Source organism: Myzus persicae, unplaced genomic scaffold (genome assembly GCF_001856785.1).
Source record: "Myzus persicae strain clone G006 unplaced genomic scaffold, MPER_G0061.0, whole genome shotgun sequence".
NCBI lineage: Eukaryota > Metazoa > Arthropoda > Insecta > Hemiptera > Aphididae > Myzus > Myzus persicae.
The window spans coordinates 61,854-82,487 of record NW_019104200.1 but is presented as its reverse complement, the minus strand read 5'-3'; the positions used below and the strand labels follow the sequence as shown (position 1 = coordinate 82,487).

Below are 20,634 nucleotides of genomic sequence, written 5' to 3'. Positions count from 1 at the left end.
CATTGAAGTTAGAAAATTAAAGATTTATATTACAATATACATTTAGAGAAAAAATACGAATGCAATCGTTTGATGAACATTTTTATTTTAATAATAATATGTTGTAAACATTTCTACAAAAACGAATATCATTAATGACATGAATTATTCTTTGAAATTTTTATGATAGTATACAGAAATAATAATATAATATGTCATCTGATTTATTACCAATGTAAATTATAATACTTTCTACAAATGATTAAAAATTTGAACAAAATTACGTATATAAATAATAATCGTGTATTGTCTTATAAGTTATATTTGAGTTATATGAAATAAAACTACAGGCACAATTGTATTATCTCTAAACTTAGATTCAAATTTTCAACGTTTCGAAACTTTCTCTACTCTTCGTCGACAATAATTGAGATAAGTCACATCATAATAATTACTAGTTTCACCGTAGGTAGGTACAGAGGACGGAATTTAATAGGTACCTACCTCGTTTCGTGAGGATTTTGGCGTTTGAAATAACTTGGAATGTATACTGTTCGGTCCGAATAATTTTGACGATTCAATCGCTACTCTATATTGTCTCGATTAAATAATGCATTACGTTGTTTTGTCTCTGAATATTGTATACCATCGTCGGAAATTATACCGACCATCATCAACCACGAGGTACCTGCACAGCGTCATCGCTCTGTAAGAGTGTTACAATATTGTACGTAATTTGTCTTGCGGTGCCTTACGAGCGGGTTTTATGACGTTTTTTTTTTTTAAAACTATTTTATACATTTTTTTAACGATATATCACGTTCATAAGTACCTGCCGACCGATGATCGTGACAATGTACATCGTCGCGATGACAATGCGCGTCATTATAATATATATTATGTTTGGGCAGGCCATCAGCACGTACGAACAGACATTTTTGTGCTCAGTCGTTTAGCATGTTAGAAAATAATAATAATAATAATAGTAATATGTAATATTGTTACAATATAATATAATGGGCGTACGTCAGATATTATGAAACATGTGCGATGTGACAGGGCTCGTTGTTATACAATTTGAAACGCGAAATCGCTAAGACAATACCCACCTGCATGTACTATAGGTATACAATAATATATAGATCGCATTATGTTAATTGTTATTTGGTATATTATCGAAATAACGTCCGAAACGCCTTCGATACTGCATAATAATGTACGATATTATTATTATTATTATTATTATTATTATAATAGGCACTATAATAATCCTTTCGCTTTCTCGACGCGCATTCACACGCCTCCGACGTTGCAGCTCCGCGCCCGATCATCACTACGCGATGTTTTAATAAATTACACGCCACATGCCGTTTTATAATGTGGACGCAGTACCTGCCTATTAAAATACAGTTTAACGGATTAAAATATACACACAGAGCCTGTGAGAAGACGTTTCACACATCGGGCGATCAGACTCCATGTACTTGCTCGTTTATTTTTCTGAAAACTATATTGTAAATTAATAATTATGATTCGTAGATTATAGATGGAAACAAAAAAAAAAAAATTCAAAGTCTGCATCTAAGCGCGTGAATTATAGTTTGTGTCTTGACGACAAATTTGGAACATGCGGTCAATTATGTGAACAATATTAAATCACGAAGTTAGTGCATATTGTTATGATAAAGACGATATGGTCGTTGATGTGTGCGGCGAAAAATAAAGACATTCGATGTCAGCTGCAGCTATTCATCTTCCGCGAGGCTGTGTGGTTGTTGTAATCGACTCGATCGGTGCAATGATAACCTGCTCGTAAGATTACGATTATTCGGTCGGAGATAGAAATAAATTAATATGCTGTTCGTCGAAACGACCGATTTTCGGTTCCAGTCTGGCCAACGCTGCAATCACAGCGTAGATAATAAACATTATGGTACGTTCTTATAATATTATTTTGGTAAAGCCGCGTTCACCTACTACCTACAACAATAGTTTTGGTACACATAGTCAGCTTAAACAGAGACAAGAAAACAATTAAATTTGGAAAAAAAATTATCTCACTCGTCTAATCGTTTTACATACGTATGCGTAATTGAACCAGGATTATAGTCTACAATATGGTATACAGAAAAGGTATTAACCTACCATGACAGAGATGGTTGTCCACAAACGATTTGGAATTTATAATAAATACCAATTGCGTTGGGACGACATTTTACTAACGTATCATAATATATAATATCATGGCTTATTATTTTTATTATAAAATTCGTTATAGAATCAATTTTAATAATTTGCGGAGGATTAATTATAATTATCACGGTCCAAGTATAACAATTGCGATAATTATAATTCATAATTAAGTTCATGAGCGATTTGCTTACCAAATTAAACATTTTAATAATAAAAAAAAGAAAATAATTAATATTTATCTTATAATTATTATTATAATTTCTAATATATACGTTCCCATTGAACGGATTTGGATGCGTAATAATATGCACATCTTGAGTGCCAAGTGCTGTCGAGTTGATTATGCAAATATATTAGTGGTTAGCTGGACCGAGAATATTGTATTCGCACAACAGTCACAGTCCGTCCGAAAAGCTACCCAAACTACGACGACAATAAGTTGTATAAGTGTATCGAAATTCAGTATTGTTATAGTACCTTGAAAATGTTTGACTCGTGAAACGTCATACATTTATTCAGAATATCCATGTTCGGGAAAATCCGTGTGAGACCCTTTGAGAGATAAATAACTTGTATTTGGAAATAGTAAAGCGTAAAAATAATAATAAGATTCATGCCAACATCAATTAATGGAAAATTTGCCTGTCCCGAAAGTGCAGAATCGTCTGAAGTTTATCTTTTATAATAGGTAGGTACTTACATAATATTCTGACTGGTATCATGGCGTTCAACTATTTAGTGTGTACTAAACAATGTGCTTTGAGTTCCAAACTTTGCGGGGCATTCCAAAAATACAAATAACACGTTAACACTAAAATACGTCTAAAGGATTAACGGAATTTCAATACAAATATCTTTACCATAAATTATTATTATTATTTATTTCATCAAAAACCCAACAAAAGTTAATAAATAATAATTTAAAATCGAGTGATGATCTCCGCAGTGTGCTCATAATGTATGCGTTGGCAGCGGGTATATCGTTATTAATTTAACTATAGGGTACCTACTTCAGTCCCATCCCTTTTCAGTTTTCGATCACTTTTTGGGCGAGTTGACGCAAAACGTATATAAATTGTTAAATTAATATTTCTGATGATTAATAAAGAATGCATCATACAATGTAGTAATTAAAAGATAAGAGACCGTGTTTCGAAAAAAAAAAATTCAATACAAATTATCGTCTCTGGTCAGAGACGATATGAAATTAACCTACATTTTAGATTTTTTGGGTGTTTGACCACTGTGCTCAACCGTATATTAAATTAGTATTGCTGGAAGTGAAAAAAATAACGAAATGAAAAACGATCGATGAGCTTATTTACATACGACCGTCACAATCCGGAACGAATAAACGACTAAAATTAATTACAATAAAATCATTTTTGAGCGAAAACAATACAACACTGCAGTACACCCAAACTGCAGTACCTAGCGTAGAATAAATTTAATCTAACGGTTGTCGACAATTTAGGTTTTTCTTTTGGGAAATTCACACTCTCGGGCGAGCATATAGTGATATGTAGTGTCTGAGTGGTTGGACGAGCCCTCCCTAGGAACAAAAATTATTCGTCACTAAGTGAAAATAATTTAAGGGTAATACCGCAGTATATCGTTGACGATCGCGCGCACCGATGGTTGGAAAATAATAATATATTGTGTGGGTTTAATTATTCATGCAATACGACGACTTGCACTTGGAGGTATTGTTTAGGCCTTCATAACTTATTGTCACCGAGTAAGCTGTAAATATTATACACTTTCGTAAAGTTTCCGTGTATGAACATATAATAATAGGCGCGGCCGTACTTCCACAGCTAGCTAGTGTGACTTTTTGCGCCCCGAGATAATATCGTCTTCAGTTTTATTATATAAGATATGATATATATATATATATGTGTATGTAGGTAAAAATAAACTTTATAATAACTCATCGTATATCCGGAGTGGTGTAAGTGTGGTAGGAAGGGGGGGACGTCCTCGACTGACAAAATGCAACCGTATAGGAGTTTTGACTTTGGCGGCGTATACCCCATCACGTTCATTAATCATTCGACGGCGGTTTTACCGAGCCCATATATATATATATATATATATTTCACAACCATTACGGCGTTACGTCCTGCAGTAATCGGTCTTCGTCGAACGATTGCGACACGTCCAGAGAAGGAGAGATAGAGAGAGAGGGAGGTGTGAGAGTCTGACTACCGCTCGAACGAGCAGGGAGACAAGGATAAATATGATTCTAAAGATGGGCTACTATAATATTATACGATTATCGGATAATGAGGCCGCGAAAAGATTTACAACGAACGCTTATTATTATTATTATTATTATTATTATTATACAACATAACGACATTTGACTCTCTCAGTGTGTCGAAGAAGACGAAGAAGAAGAAGATGCGGCACACATGTTGTTGCGAAACACTGAGTAGCTGGTGATAGGTACCTACATATGTGTCACCTGCAGTATATATATATGTTATTATAAGGATTATGAATAATTTAAACGCGTTTATAAATGTCAAGGACGCGGACGGCTATCCGACCGATTATATTATTAAACAGTATAAACCGACGACGATGAAACAATTATTTTGGAAGAGAACGAGATCTCGTCGAGAGGTTGAACGCGGGATTCACATGTATTTATAACCATGGAGATGCAGTTTTTCGAATTTTTACGAGTTACAACACATTCGACTGGGGAGATTTTTTAAATAAATCTCTATTATCTACGTCGACAGTGTAATGCGTAAACTTACACACACTATTGCGAGTTCCATTACTGAAATAAGTTCGGTCACTTGTAAACGTACGCAGTTCCTTGGTAATGAGACACATAAAAACCAGTTAACAACTTTTGCAATAACAGTCTTTCAACAACAAACATTGAAAATAACTCAGCTAAACTATTAATTAATGTACGAATATAGTAAAAAGAATTTTTAAATGTTCAAAGTTTTGGAAAATGTCAAAAAATGTCAAAAATATACATTGGTGAGTGAGACAAATTGTTTACAGACTTACAGCCTATAATATTGAATAGGAGAGGTACGCGATATGCATTTTTTTTAGATCATTGCTTCTACCTGAAAAATTATTTGACAAACTTATTATTATTGAACGAAAAATAAGCAGATATTATTTCAATACCAAAATGTTTTATAAAGTTTTTTTTTTATTATCATCGTCATATCGAATAAAATAACCATTTTTTGTCAAAATAATAATAATTAACTGTTGAAAATAACTACTGAAGGACTGTAATATACGATTTTAGGATTGTTCTCACAAAGAACTGAGTGTGGAGATATCAACGGATTTCTGGTTTCATCGGTTCAAACAAAAATTGTCGAAGAAACAGCATCACGACCGCTGTGCGGTAACGACGACAGTCGTATAATTTATTGCTCGAATATTATACTGTTTTTGTTATGAAAATGATAGTTTCGTGAGTGATATTTCGCGAATATATACGGTAACATAAATATACATAATATTATATAATTATTTAATATTATGCGTGTGTGATATACGGACCATACACAGTGCGAGTCGAACGGATATGCGTCACATATACATATCAAACGTACATATAATATATGTGTATTCGTCCGCAGCCGTCGGTATTATGATAAACGTGCTCGGTAGAAGTTTTTGTCAATTTTGCCGAGCACGTGGTTCGAAGTTTCAAAGTTTCCGCACCCGAAACATTGGTATGCGTCCTTGTACCGCGCGGTATGAATTATTCGGTGGTTTCACGGAGTAGCAATATACACACCCAGGATCCAGGACTTATACACACATATATATATATATATATATATAGACGAAGGTATTCAAATATTGTCTGCTTGAACGCAATACTATGTACGGTGAGTGGCGCCAATGTGCGGTGCGAAATTGTTGTTTTCGATAATTTATAATATTATAATACGTAGCCATGAAAGCGAAAAGTTACCGACTTTTTTCCACACCGGTCGTTTGGCGGAGAGAATAGAACGCTTTATATGTGGCCAATTTATAAGTTTTAATATTATATGGGCCATGTGGATAATATTCTACACTCTAGATGATTTCGATATTATACACCATCTTGGTAAATGCTCGAATGTTGATTTTCCAACGAACTTGGACGCTATTATTTTGCAGTTTCGTTATTTTTACTTAATTTTATAATCGAAGATTAGGTTAGGTGTTTTCAACCTTAAGTTTGAAAAAATCAAGAATTCATTTTTTTATTTTAAATTGTATACAATTCAACGTACATATTTTATGATAATTTCATACAATACGACAACAATAAATTATTACTTATTTTAGTTTGTTAAAAAATAACAGTAAGTTATTTTAACAAATTAAGCATTTATAAAAAAAACTTAAATTAATATTATAAATTTAGGTCATACACTTTTTAAAGGTTATTTTTGTATTTTTTAAGGGCATGCTCATAAGTATTTTATTGCACCAACATCCGGGTACTAATTTTAATAATATAAACTGTACCCATTTTTCTTTATTTAAAGTACACCAGCAACATTTTATTTTACCTTTGTATAAGAATTTTTATATTTAATTTGTTTCTAAATATTTGACATGCAGACTCAGTGAATTTTATATTTTGGGTTAATATACCTAATTATTAAAAATGATGGTTTTTCTTTTACGAAGTGCTTTTGCCATTTTAATCATGTATGTAAAGTAGGAAAAAAATGAAAATTGCGTAGGACAATGATTGGACTGGATTTACAATAAAATACAAACATAATCAATTTCTTTACAAAATCAAAACTATCCAATCGAATTAAGTTACGTCAAAAACAATACAACTTAACTGTAAATAAAAATCATAAATGTAAATATTATAACCATATAATATATTAATGGCCTCAGCTGCCGATGTATTAGAAAAATCAATAAAAATATGAAAACTAAATTATGAAGTAATTCGTTCGCTTTGATATTATGGTTATACGCCTTTACCGTCGAACGAAAACAATTAAAACTTAATTCGGTTGTTGCCTTAATTTTTAGCCTCACTCGTTTCATTTCCATCCTTTTTGACACGCCGTGATTGTGTGCGCCGCTAAGTCATAGTGTTTATTTACATAATTATTATTTTTAGTAAAAAAATGCGTGGGCAGGTAACTAAATGTTGTAAACAACTCCAAAGCGATAGTAATGAAAAACTGAACAAACTACATGTCGTTAAGGAAAGTTTAGTATAAATTAATAACTATATTAGGAAAGTATATTTTATTATTATTATTAATGGGTTTAAGTAATTAATACTAAAATATGCAATGTGGTAGGTTATAATAATAATACAATAATGGTTCCTAGTTTTTTCATAAATTGCACATTGCTTCGTAACTCGTAAGGTTTAGCTGTATTTTGATTTTTGGCAAAGTTTCACTATCATTTTTTGTGCTCTGTTTTTCCTTAAAATAAAAACATGACTTATTAAAAACCCCGTTACATAGGTACGATAAGTCGAATTATCGAATTTCGACCATACGCTATAACATTTTTTTTTCTTCTGAACCCGATTTTTTGTGTGTGAGTAAAACAACATTTTGTCGCTTGTACCATTATTATGAAACGAAACCATTATTCGCGTAATATCAACGTATCATTGATAAAAAAACAACATATTATTGTAAATCATCATACCTATAATAACTGTACAGATATTCATACACGAACGGGTTATACCGTTGAAGTCTCTAATAAATTATTGATTCTTACGACGTCAATACAAAGACGCTACTTGTACGGGCACTACCGCGTCGTCGAAGAAATCTTGGTTTTCACAATAAACTATAATTGCATCATGTACATTTAATATCCCATATAAATTATTGTAATTAAATTCGATAATGTTCGTTTTCAAAAATCTATTATCTAACAGCTGATTATTATAATATAACTGGTTATTCGTGTCGGAATTGCATGGACGCGTCGTTTTTGGGCAATCGAAATCAACTAATTTCTGAAAAAAACCACTATGGGCAGATGCGGTCTCGTACACGAACATATTATTATATTATTCAATTAAAGTTAACACCTAGGTTAAATCATCGGTTTATAGTTTATTCTGATGATGTTCACGCTTCGGATATTGGAGTTCGTGAACTCACGGTCGTGTCGGACTACTTTTGGAATGCCATTTTCCTTTTCAATAAACGCTCTTAAATATTGTTTAACATTACTCGACTATTATACAGGTACCTACTTACTTCACATATCAAGTACCTATTGTAAATTCTGTTTTGCAGTGATAAGGAAAACCATACAAATTTATCACGTCCTGCAGACTTCGAAGTATAATAAGTATTACATAAATAACTTGTGCGGCAGTTGTCATGTCAACGTGAAAAACATAATATTAGAATGGATCGTTATTGTACAATTTCGACCGTACACTTTTACTTGGAAAATAATTTTTTTTTTTTAAACCTAGCCTGCAGCTAGGACGAAGGAACAACGAGATCCGAACATTGGTTAACAAAAGACGAAGGACACAAACACGGCCGAAAGGGATTATAATGCAATCGACAAGGAAAAAAGCTAATTTTGATAGTTATAACGATAGTGCGGCTTCTCTGCAGTATTGTACGATCCAATTACTTTTAAAATGTCGTACGTACGTATAACTATTCCCATTGGCCGTTTTTTATGTACTTTTAATTGTTCGATCGTGTGTAAAAAAACAAATATATTTTCAGCATGAAGTATTGTTAAATAGATAAAAAAAAACCACAAAACCATAATATATCGACACGGAACATCATTACCTTCCTTTTCTTGAAAAGCCGAACTATTTAAGTAGACCTTTTTCCATTGTGGCTGGTTACTTTTTGTACACGTCTTGTTCTAGTAAATCTAATATTAAAAAAAAGAAAATACCTCGATCACTAATATACTCGCATTGAGAAATCAATGTTAAATCATAATTTACACGATTTGAATTTCAATAACTGATAATACAAACTATAAGATATTTACTTAAGATATTTACCTCGAGAGACTTAAGATAAAAATAATTGTGGGTTTGTACAATTAAATTGATAAATTAAAAAGTAATAAGTAATGGTAGTTCCAAATTTATATTTTTTCTTTGATCTTGGAAAAGATTTTGTTGAAATTCTTTTGACACCAGTTCCGACCAACACCGTATCTGCGACTCCAGAGTTGTCGTTACATCTTTTCTGTTTTTGTACAAATCGATGTAAATTGATGAATGATATAAAAATCATTAAGTCGGAGTTCTAATCGCCGACATCGAGCAACTGCAGTTAGCACGACGTGATAACGACCGAGTTGTCGATTTCTTTTTTTAAATGACTGACGGATACAGACGACCTCGGACGACCACAGTTGTATCAACACGCGTGTAGTAATAATAATAATTTTATTATAAGACGCTAGCATCTTAATAATCTCGTGATTTACGTACGTATCACGCGCGGGCGTGGTAGCGGGTGGCGGGAAAGTGGTCGGATACAGTCTCGACGGACTACGTTTCACTTTCGATATTCGGCAGAAATCACCTGACGTCTGTGTAAAAATGCACATAAACCACGGCGTTATTGTCGTTCAACAATCCGGCTGCAACGCAGTAGTTGGACGATAGGTCGGTGATCCCGCCGCGAAATATTAGGTAAACATTGTGAATAACGTTCCGAATGGAGTTATACCTATTACTCAACGTTTGTGCGGGGCATTCATGCTGCGGTCTAGGTTAAATCCATTTCGATTACTTTAACGGTTAGGTGCATTTTTTCACACCTGCGATTTGACTGAAATTGATAAATGCGTCACATTTCGGGAGTCAACGAGTACCCATACGTTTTTTTTTCTTCAAACAAATTCGTCCGAATAGTAATTCACTATAATTTACGTTGAACTCTTTTAATAATTTTTTTTTCAACCGAATCGATTGAAAACCATCTCGACTTGGAAATACAGTCTTTAAAAATGATTCACGGATAAAGCGGAAGGTTAAATGTATACCCATGTATTGTATGCAGCGTGCCAACCGGCATGAACATGACACGCATCGATTTCCTCGAGTCAGCAATATTCACTTGAGTCGAGTACGATTCAAGACGTGTGACGAACTATTTATTTTCGTATTCATTGACTTTGGTTTACCGTTTCCAAAGAGTATCCACACGAGTCTAGCAAGTTTGGTGGCACCACTTGAGTGCAAAAATGCGAAACGTTTCTCAAGTCGAAAGTTTATTTTATTAATATGTTTATTATTCTCACTAATGTCGAAGCTACTTTATCATTTCGGCCACGCCTTTTTTCTCGTCTGATTTTTCATTTCTCGGCCTCGGAAGAAAACCAAACTGCCGTAAATTCTCGACGACGATTGCAACTCGTCCAAAACTTTAAAACTCTGAACAAGAAAACGACTTGATTTTCAGTTTAGTCTTTTTAATTCGCACCCCATCCGACGATGGGTGTTCGGAGAACGTTGAATCCTCATTGGGATTTTCTGCAGTGGCGAATTGTGGCCCTCTCTATCAAATACGAGTGACTGGCCGGATTTATGAGAGGGACGTCCGAATGGCGGCCATATAACAATAATTCCCACTTCATGTCAGCCTATTATCGTTATAAAGGTTACACTTACACCACGGGGAGGTTGATTGAGTCGTCTCACAAAAATGTATTATTTTATTATTGTTTTTTTTTTTTTGTCCAGTGAGTGGGTTTATTTTGTTATCTTTTATTTTAGATTACTGGTTTGGCAACGACTTAGAACTTATTCAATTCATCATTAAATTCGATCCCATCGAATTGGCCAGTTATTTTTGTTTAAGTTTTGTCGTCTGTTGTGTGATACACGATTCTTTTACACACATCTTTTTCGATTTGAATTCTTTAATTTTGCAATTTATGTAAGTCTCAAAAAGTCAGAACAAACTTTAAGTAACACATCGGAGGAGTTGTTATGGATGTTATACGAGGGATGGTGTAGAACGAGGTATTTATTTTAAGTGAAAACTTTCGCAGTGTTTCGTGGTACCCCAATGGTTGCAGTTAGCAGTACACTGTGCTCAAATATTACGGAGCACACGAGGAGTCTGGTGAATTATCCACTCACCTATACAACTAAAAGGATATCGGCCCGAAATTCATCGACGTCGCATACAACACGTCGGGCCACGACTCACCCACAGCTGAGATTGTATAACATTATATCGCAGGCAGAATCGAGACCTGCACCGCCGCTGTCAACGTTGACACGTGCAGTCACAATATTTGCAAACGTTATCGACGCTTATTATTGCGTTTCGAAACCATTTAATTTTCACGCGTTCAGCTTTGCATATTTTAATGTACCTGTTTTTACACAACACTATTACTATACGCATATTATACTAAATTATTATAATGCGCCCGGTTCGTCGAATTAAATATTTGTAAAGCCGTCGTCTGACCTACGCGTGTAACAACGACACCAGGCACATAATATTACATACACTCACGCCCATCAATCGCCAAAATATTATATTCGATTTGCCGAAGACTATTATTATCGAATCGTGCCGTATCGTCTCGCACAGTTGCACATTATTGCGCTACTTGCTGCAGTGTCGTCTTACACTATTACCATAGTACGTGCATGCAAAACCCACCTGCATTCTTTTCACCGTCTGCAAAAACCCCGCGAATATAATAATAACATTGTGTGTTTTTAACCATTCACAATTTATTCGAAACTTACAGACCATTCGCGTCAATGTGTATATAATCACGTATCGTCGCACCGGATCGAGGCCAAAGTATCATCGGACGGGTTTTTTTCCAGTAATTATTTCGTAGACGGAATCGCGACATCGCGGGTTCGTCCTCCCCCCCTCCTCCTCTCTCGCTCGAGCGGGCAAATTGCGTCACACGAGCGTCTCCAGCTGCAGCGCCCCGGGGACGTGGAGAGGCCATCGCGATTCATGCGCGGCCGGCGGAATGTTAATGATAAATAAATAAAAGTTCGTCTCGCTTTATTATATTCACCGCGTCGATCGTTCGAAAAAGTCTCGTACACCCACCTGTTATATGACGCCGCCGCCGCCGCCGCCGCCGCCGCGCCGTCGTGTTCCTTTCACGTCGTTTTATCGTACCAGCGAGCACACAACACTATTATAATAACGTACGACCTTTGACCCGAACCCGGTACCGTGGAAGAGTTTATGAACTCCTCCTCCCCCGCACTTTTCCTTTCCGCCGGGTCCGCGTACAAGACTGGCGTCACGGGCGTCGTGCGAGGAAGTATGTTTTTATGTACCTAAGTGCCGGTTAAATCCTTTTATACCATTCGCAGCTTCAACCGAGTGGTTATGCGGGGTGGCGCGGGGGGGGGAGGAGGGACGGGCGGAGACCACAATGTATAATACCTTTGATCAGTACCGTCGTCGGCGCTTTCACCACGACCGGAAACAATATATTATTATTATTATTATTATTTAATATACGCGAGTGACGGTATGTGTATGTGTATACATAGGTATAAATCGACGTATTATATGTTCGCCGTCGAGTTTTTTTTTTTTTGTTTCGTTGGGATTATTATCTCTTCTACTGATAGTGATAATAATCTCGTATCGTATTGCGGCGTCTTATTAAACACAGGCAATAGATCTCTTTATTATCTACGCTTATGAAACGATTACTACCGATATCATATATTTTGTTTGTCTTATCGGTCACCCGTGTTATAGGTATATTATTAGTATTATCATTATCAACGACATAATCTCGCCACCGCGGCTACCTACCCGCGTATGTGCGTGTAGGTACAGGGGACGCCTACGACAAACGATTCGTTAACGTCGTATTATGTTCCACTACTTACTCACGGGCCATATACGCGTGTAACATAATATTATTATAACGTTGTTTTTCCAGCCCGATGGATCGTTTACGGGGTTTACGACCGACCATGCGCTGTATCCATTTGCAGAGACCTCGGTGTTTACATAATATAATACAAATAATACTCTGCAGATGATAATATAAAGAGTCTATACCTACTAGATAAATAATCTGACCGCGGTTTGTCTGTATAGGTTTCGAATAAAATGTGAACGGTCGTTACCAATAACTCGAAGACGCAGGTTTTGATTTCAGCGTCGGTCTTAAATTTTTTTTTTCTTTCATAATTTGACAATTTTATAACATTTTATAATTGATATATATATATATATATATATATATATATATATATATATTCTATTGTTCTTTTTGTTTTTTTATTTTATTATTGTAATTATTTTCCAATCGAATGAATTATTTGGATCGTTATTTTGGATTTAGTGACTTTTATGTTCAGGGAATAAGTTAAAATATTAAATAGACGCCTATCACAATAATTAATGATTTAGAATGTTAGGTTATGTTGTGTAATATTATGTACAATATTATTAATATATATTATTCGCTATGCCAGATCAATAATTTCGTATTAATGCGTTATTCGAATAATAGTTGTTCGTTAATAATATCTATTCAGGGATTACTACCGATGATTATATTAAATTGGTTGTCAAAGTTTCTTACCGCTCCTATAATCTCATTGGCCTAGGCAAAGTCGTATTATTTGTTTGTTTGCATTTGAGGTATATTACAACAGGTATGTATGTGGTTAAATTATACTAAACTGTTATAACCTCGACGAACATGTCCATTTGAGTAAACGATAATTGTCTAGACTCTAAAGTCAAACGCCGACCATAATATAATACATTATGAGTCTTTCAACATGGACACGCTGACTAAAAATGGTCAATGTCTTGAACTCTAAGTATACAGTAAGAGACATATGATTATATAATTTCTTGTGAATTTTAAAGAATGTCAGCTATACTTAGGTCTACGCTTACGCAATTATCGATTATTTTAATTCATACTTATTACAATTTATTTTTTTGGTTACACAATGTGTTATTATATTACAGCCATTATTATTCTATAAATTCGGATGATAAATAACGAAGATATTAAGTGAGTATCCATTTTAACGCCAAAATAAAAGCGATTTTGATATAAATACGCAGACTTAACAATTTTTGATCTTTGAATTTATTGCCATAGTACTTTACTGTTCCAATTTATTTGCCTGTTAACTGTCTGCAAAATGTACCTACAGTAATCTTTAACAAATCGTTTGTAAAAAAAAATATAGGTAGGTACTAGTCAAGAGCATTTTATGTTTAAAAGCTTAAATAATCCTGATAAATCGAAAAAAACATATTTAATAATACCTATATATCTTATGAAAAGCATAAGATTTATGGTAAAAAAAAAAAACCAATTCTGTCGTAACAGGAAGAACGCAAAAATATTCTCCAAAATGTGTTGTGGTTATCAAATCGATTTTTCGATGTTATTAAAAAACAATAAAAATAATAATACTAGTGGCGGATATACAATCAACGATTACTGCTCTGGCCGTCACTTTTTCGCATTTTATCGATCATAAAAAAAAACTATCGTTTGAGATGGGTTTCTCATTTGAGATTTTCGTTGCAGGCCTTCATCGACGACATTTTATTTTGTATTTATTGAAATCAGTGACTTACCTATAATAATATGTGCACTAATAATTACGATTTACGTCTGGTTTTCTAGGGTGACGGATCGCTGCTGGACATTGGCGTGGACCCCGGCAAAGATGAATCCGGCGTGATAATCATGAACTCCGCCATGGCCGACCGGTTCGTGCGCCAGAGCGATTACGGGCAAGAAAATGGCGTCGAGCACAGGGTGCAGCTCAAGGGCATCCGCGTGAACTGCGGCGCAGCGTCAACGAACGGCGTCATAGCCGTGGAAATCGAATTCCTGGAACCGTTTTACGGCGTGATCTACAGCAAAGGTCGACACGACGACCCCAAATGCATGTGAGTGCACGACGAAAGTCCTTCATGGATCTCGCCGAAAGCTTGGGGGGGGGGGGGGGGAATATAATGATGTCCTTTGTCGATTCTATACAAACCTGTGATTCCTACACAATATGATCTCGGTCCACCAAATAATTAACGAAACTTTACACGATTTGTCGTAATTTTCAAATTATATTATGCTGGTCAATGTCGTTATTATATTTCTATTGATGTCTATTTTTCAATTTATCCACCATGCCTGTATCGTATACACTTAATTAAATAAAATTAACTATTTTTTCTAATTTATAAGTAATAACGACCACAATAAATTGTATCGTATAACAATAAATGAAATTCAAATTTTATGATGTAAGGCATTGGTATATAAGAAAATTGACGTGTTATCTGCAGTCTTGTACCATCAAATTGATTTTTTTTTCATCTATTGACTTAGAACAATTTTATTAATTATTTAACAAGACGTTCCATAGTCAATCAGTATTATGTTCCTTACCAACCCAAGTTTAAGTTTAAGTAGCTATGCTGTCCACTACTTGTCATTTATTCAAAATAAATGCTATTAACATTTTTTGATAATAATTTTCTACTGATGATAAATATAGGTGCCTATTTATTAAGTACACAATAATAGTATATAATATTATGACAAAATAATTTATGAAAAATTCATATATACACTACCATGTTAGAAAAACTCTGTAATTTTAGATCTGGTGTAATTCATGTCAAACTGTATTATTTAATGGTATTTTTTACTTTTTAATATTACACTAGTCGCCATCTCACAAAGATGTGTTTTTAATGTTTCAAATGATACATTATACGTAAATTCATAATCGTTTTGTGGAAATGACGAATTTTACTTGTACAATTATATTACTTCCAATTGAATACACAACAAGCCAACATCTCGAATGATATCACTAAGATAGTATTTAATAAGGCCATTTTAAAGAATACACTGAAGTACTCGGGATTCTTGAAGCTGGAAAAATACAACTTTTTAACAAACATTTATTTATTCTAGAACTCGTACTAAAAATTAAATGAATTATTAATATGATTCAAATTTTTAGGCGGCATAACTAATAAGCATTACATGATTTAATGTATTTAAGTAAATAATATTATATATTCTAAGGGTTAGCCAAAAATACACATTTTAGCTAACAGCTTTTTAAATACTATAAATACCAGTTTTGTAAAAGATACTTTAAAAAGTATTTATAGATACTTTAAAATACTTCTAAATACTGTTTTAATACAAAAATGTGATTTACCTTTTTAACTTGACCCATTGACCTTATACATGAATTTAATCATTAGTAAACTAAATTAATTTTTGATTTTAGCACTTTCTAGTTTAACTTAAATTAATTAAAATAAAATGAAATGTAGGCTGGTTTTTGGGATATACACTGTCAAATACTAAAACTTGGACAGCAATCTTATGTATCATACAGTCATTAGTAGCTACTAGCTACATCCTATATACAAGTGACAGTGTAGCTATGCATAGTCAGTTATTTTATAATCAAAAGAACTTCACCATCACAGTCTGCAATCCCTATCATTAGTCAGTAAACTGATATTAATACGTTATTCATAGTCTCCCAGATCTACAATAATCATCATTATTATAATTTCAAAATATACTATTAATTAAATCATTATATTATAATAATATTATACTTTGAACTGCAGAGGAATAATATTTTATATAAAACTAATACATAGTACACATTCCGTACACTAAATCATACACTTACAATGATACTCAACCATGTTGTGCGATAATGCAAGGCCGGATAAAAAGGAATAACCAAATGTCTGTAGCGTATTGGGTGTATAATGTTTATATACATATGTAAAGTTATGTTTTAAATGAAATTCAAGTAAAGGTACTTCAAATTTTATGAGGAAATCAACTGACGGTTACATTATTAAATGGGAAGTTTAGGCTTCTAAAAATATTACAGTTCATTAATAGTTTAATACTTAACGACGATGATTTATAAATAAAAATTAAAAATATTGTAAAACGTTGTATTATTTAATTAAAATTTGCTTGTCCTCTTACATAAAGCAAGACGAAAAAGGTATTTAGAAATAGCATTCGATTTTAAATATAGATACTTTCAAAATAGTATTTAAATACTGCGTCCAAGTCTTTTTTTCAAATGCATTTAGAATAATTTTTTGAGTACTAAAAAATTATTTGAATACTTTTACTTAAATACTTTTACTCAAGTAATTGAAAAGACTGATACATGCTTTGATCATTTTCTGCATCACTCATGCAAATGTGGTTAAATCATGACGTGTTAGGAGCTAAGTAATGTGCAAATGTAGTTAAGCAATGAGCAAACAGTTCATCTGGCGGTGCCACAAAAAAAGCTACTCATGTATAACTAGGTTCGATCTTATATTTATGAAAAAAGTTTTAGACTAAAATATAGAGAGGTACCTATATTATAATAAGTTAACTCATCAGCGTGTGTACTGAAAACCATTTAATGGTATGAATAGAGGATTCATTTTTACAGCATAATTCTATACAAATTACATATAATATACATTTTACGGAATAATAAATTACTGCATATATGGTAAATACTTCAACAACCAAGGCGTATTAAATATTTTGAATTTAAATATCACTATGGAAAATGTCAGTAATCTTCTATTTATTTTCAAGGTAGGTTATATACATGAGTAAATACTTAAGTTCAAATAAAATTGGAGTGTCGAAGGGAAAACTGAACCTACTAAACATTATAATTAATATCACGGTAACATAAATTATAATTAAGTTATTAGTAAAATTGAATATATTAATTATGTACAAAAATTATAGTTATAAATGAAACTAATAACGAGAACATATTGTTTGTAGATTTGTGCAGAGCAATTCAGGAAAGAACTCATATCAGTTCCAGATACCAATAGAAGATTGTCGTCCGCCGGTTGATGACGGTTGTTCATCTAGCGAAGACGGTGGTAGTTGTGACTTAAGCTCCATTGAAAATACAATAATAATCCAGACAGATAGTACAATTCAGGTGACCTATTACTTATATAACTGTAGTACAAAAAGATAAAATAAAAACTGTGAAGTTAATAAAACAAAGTTGGTGTATAGTAGATAAATACAATTTTATGTGTCATGTTATAACTTTTAAAGTTACTTTTAACTTTTTAGGAAGAATGGGATTTAGCACGAAAAGTCTCATGTCCTTCAGAAACAAAACCGGGTACAGGTAAACGAGTACGTTTCAAGCCTATCGTAGTTGATATGTTGGAAGTGGTCTCTGTTCCTTCCGGGAATGAAGGTACACTACAATGCTGGATGGATATACAAAGAGGTCAATACCCAAATGTAAGCTATCTATATTTAAAAGATTGAAAAGAGTACTAATAGAAATGTCTATTTGATATAGACATCACCAGTCGACAAGATAATAAAAATTGGTGAATCACTTTCACTAATTGTATACGTAAAAAGTACTGACGAGGCTTACGATGTAAGAGTAAGAGAATGTTGGGCATACGATAATGATAATTATGAATCTTCAACCACTACAAGTATACAATTGACTGATTCATCAGGATGTCCAAAGTAATGAATAATTAATATTTTCATAAAGTACAGAAATATTAATAATAAAAATCTATATAATATATATAATAAAAAAAGTCTTTAAATGATACAATGTAAGATGTTTGAATAATAACTTTATACATTTTTAAGGAGAAAAAAATTAATATCAAAATGGAAAAAAACCCAAACTGTTGACCAAAGTGGTATAACAACAATTGGATTTACAAATGTCACAGCATTCAAATTCCCGGACAAACACCAAGTGTATCTCACTTGCAATGTTGAAGTAAACGTCAAATATATCCGTTTTTCACTGAATTAAACAAATAATAAAATGTAAATTATATTATAGTTATGCTTGGGAAATTGTCCAGAAGACAGATGTCAATCAGCATTACCAAACTACCAAACTGTTCAAGTTCTTCCACAGACAACTCCATCACCATTCTGCTATCCAGGATCAAATGACCCAAGATGTCCACAACAATCACCACCTCCAACATCTTACCCAATTCCATCGTCACCAGCACCGCCTGTGTGTTATCTAGGATCAAATGACCCAAGATGTCCTAAACCATCACCTCCTCCAACATACTACCCAGCACCATCAACACCCGCACCTCCATCCTGTTACCCTGGATCAAACGACCCGAGATGTCCAAAACCCACATTGCCACCAACCACTCCAGCACCGGTCTGCTACCCAGGATCCAACGATCCTAGATGTCCTAAACCAACATCACCATCAACTTACTACCCGTCTCCATCAACACCAGCTCCGCCAGTGTGTTATCCAGGTTCAAATGATCCTAGATGTCCTAAACCATCAGCTCCTCCAACATATTATCCAGCATCGTCAACACCAGCACCACCGCTATGCTACCCAGGATCAAAAGATATAAGATGTCCACAGCAATCACCACCTACAACATCTTATCCAACAACATCGACACCAGCACCACCAGTATGTTATCCAGGTTCAAATGACCCGAGATGTCCTAAACCATCACCTCCACCAACATACTACCCAGCACCATCAACACCAGCACCACCAGTCTGTTACCCTGGATCAAACGACCCAAGATGTCCAAAACCCACATTGCCACCAACAACTCCAGCACCAGTTTGCTACCCCGGATCCAACGATCCAAGATGTCCTAAGCCTTCTCCTCCTCCAACATACTACCCTTCACCATCCACACCAGCACCACCGGTGTGCTATCCAGGATCAAAAGATATAAGATGTCCACAGCAATCACCGCCTACAACATCTTATCCAACACCATCGACACCAGCGCCACCAGTGTGTTATCCAGGTTCAAATGATCCTAGATGTCCTAAACCCTCACCCCCTCCCACCTACTACCCAGCACCATCAACACCAGCTCCACCATCCTGTTACCCTGGATCAAACGACCCAAGATGTCCGAAACCGACATTGCCACCAACTACTCCAGCACCAACTTACTATCCTTCTCCATCTACTCCAGCTCCACCGGTGTGCTACCCAGGATCAACCAATCCGAGATGTCCAAAACCATCACCTCCTCCTACATATTACCCATCACCATCAACACCAGCACCACCATCCTGTTACCCTGGATCAAATGACCCAAGATGTCCGAAACCCACATTGCCTCCAACCACTCTAGCACCAGTATGCTACCCAGGATCAAATGACCCAAAGTGTCCGAGACCATCGACTCCTCCAAATACTTATTTACCTCCCTCTACTCCTGCTCCACCAATTTGCTATCCAGGATCAAACGATCCAAGATGTCCTAAACCCTCACCTCCTCCCACCTACTACCCAGCACCATCGACACCAGCTCCACCATCCTGTTACCCTGGATCAAACGACCCGAGATGTCCAAAACCCACATTGCCACCAACCACTCCAGCACCAACTTACTATCCTTCTCCATCTACTCCAGCTTC

General features: G+C 34.5%; 1 protein-coding gene across 2 annotated transcripts in view; it reads left to right on the top strand.

Moving 5' to 3' along the window:
• LOC111039879 (proline-rich extensin-like protein EPR1) overlaps nucleotides 1-20,634 on the top strand; it is a 32,319-nt gene that overhangs the window by 8,171 nt on the left and 3,514 nt on the right. For both annotated transcript variants that reach the window (XM_022323529.1, XM_022323530.1), the window contains exons 3-8: nucleotides 14,821-15,089; nucleotides 17,992-18,157; nucleotides 18,298-18,474; nucleotides 18,536-18,714; nucleotides 18,847-18,982; nucleotides 19,049-20,133. In XM_022323529.1, coding sequence (XP_022179221.1) covers nucleotides 14,821-15,089; nucleotides 17,992-18,157; nucleotides 18,298-18,474; nucleotides 18,536-18,714; nucleotides 18,847-18,982; nucleotides 19,049-20,133 — 2,012 coding nt within the window. The remainder of the gene's footprint in view (nucleotides 1-14,820; nucleotides 15,090-17,991; nucleotides 18,158-18,297; nucleotides 18,475-18,535; nucleotides 18,715-18,846; nucleotides 18,983-19,048; nucleotides 20,134-20,634) is intronic.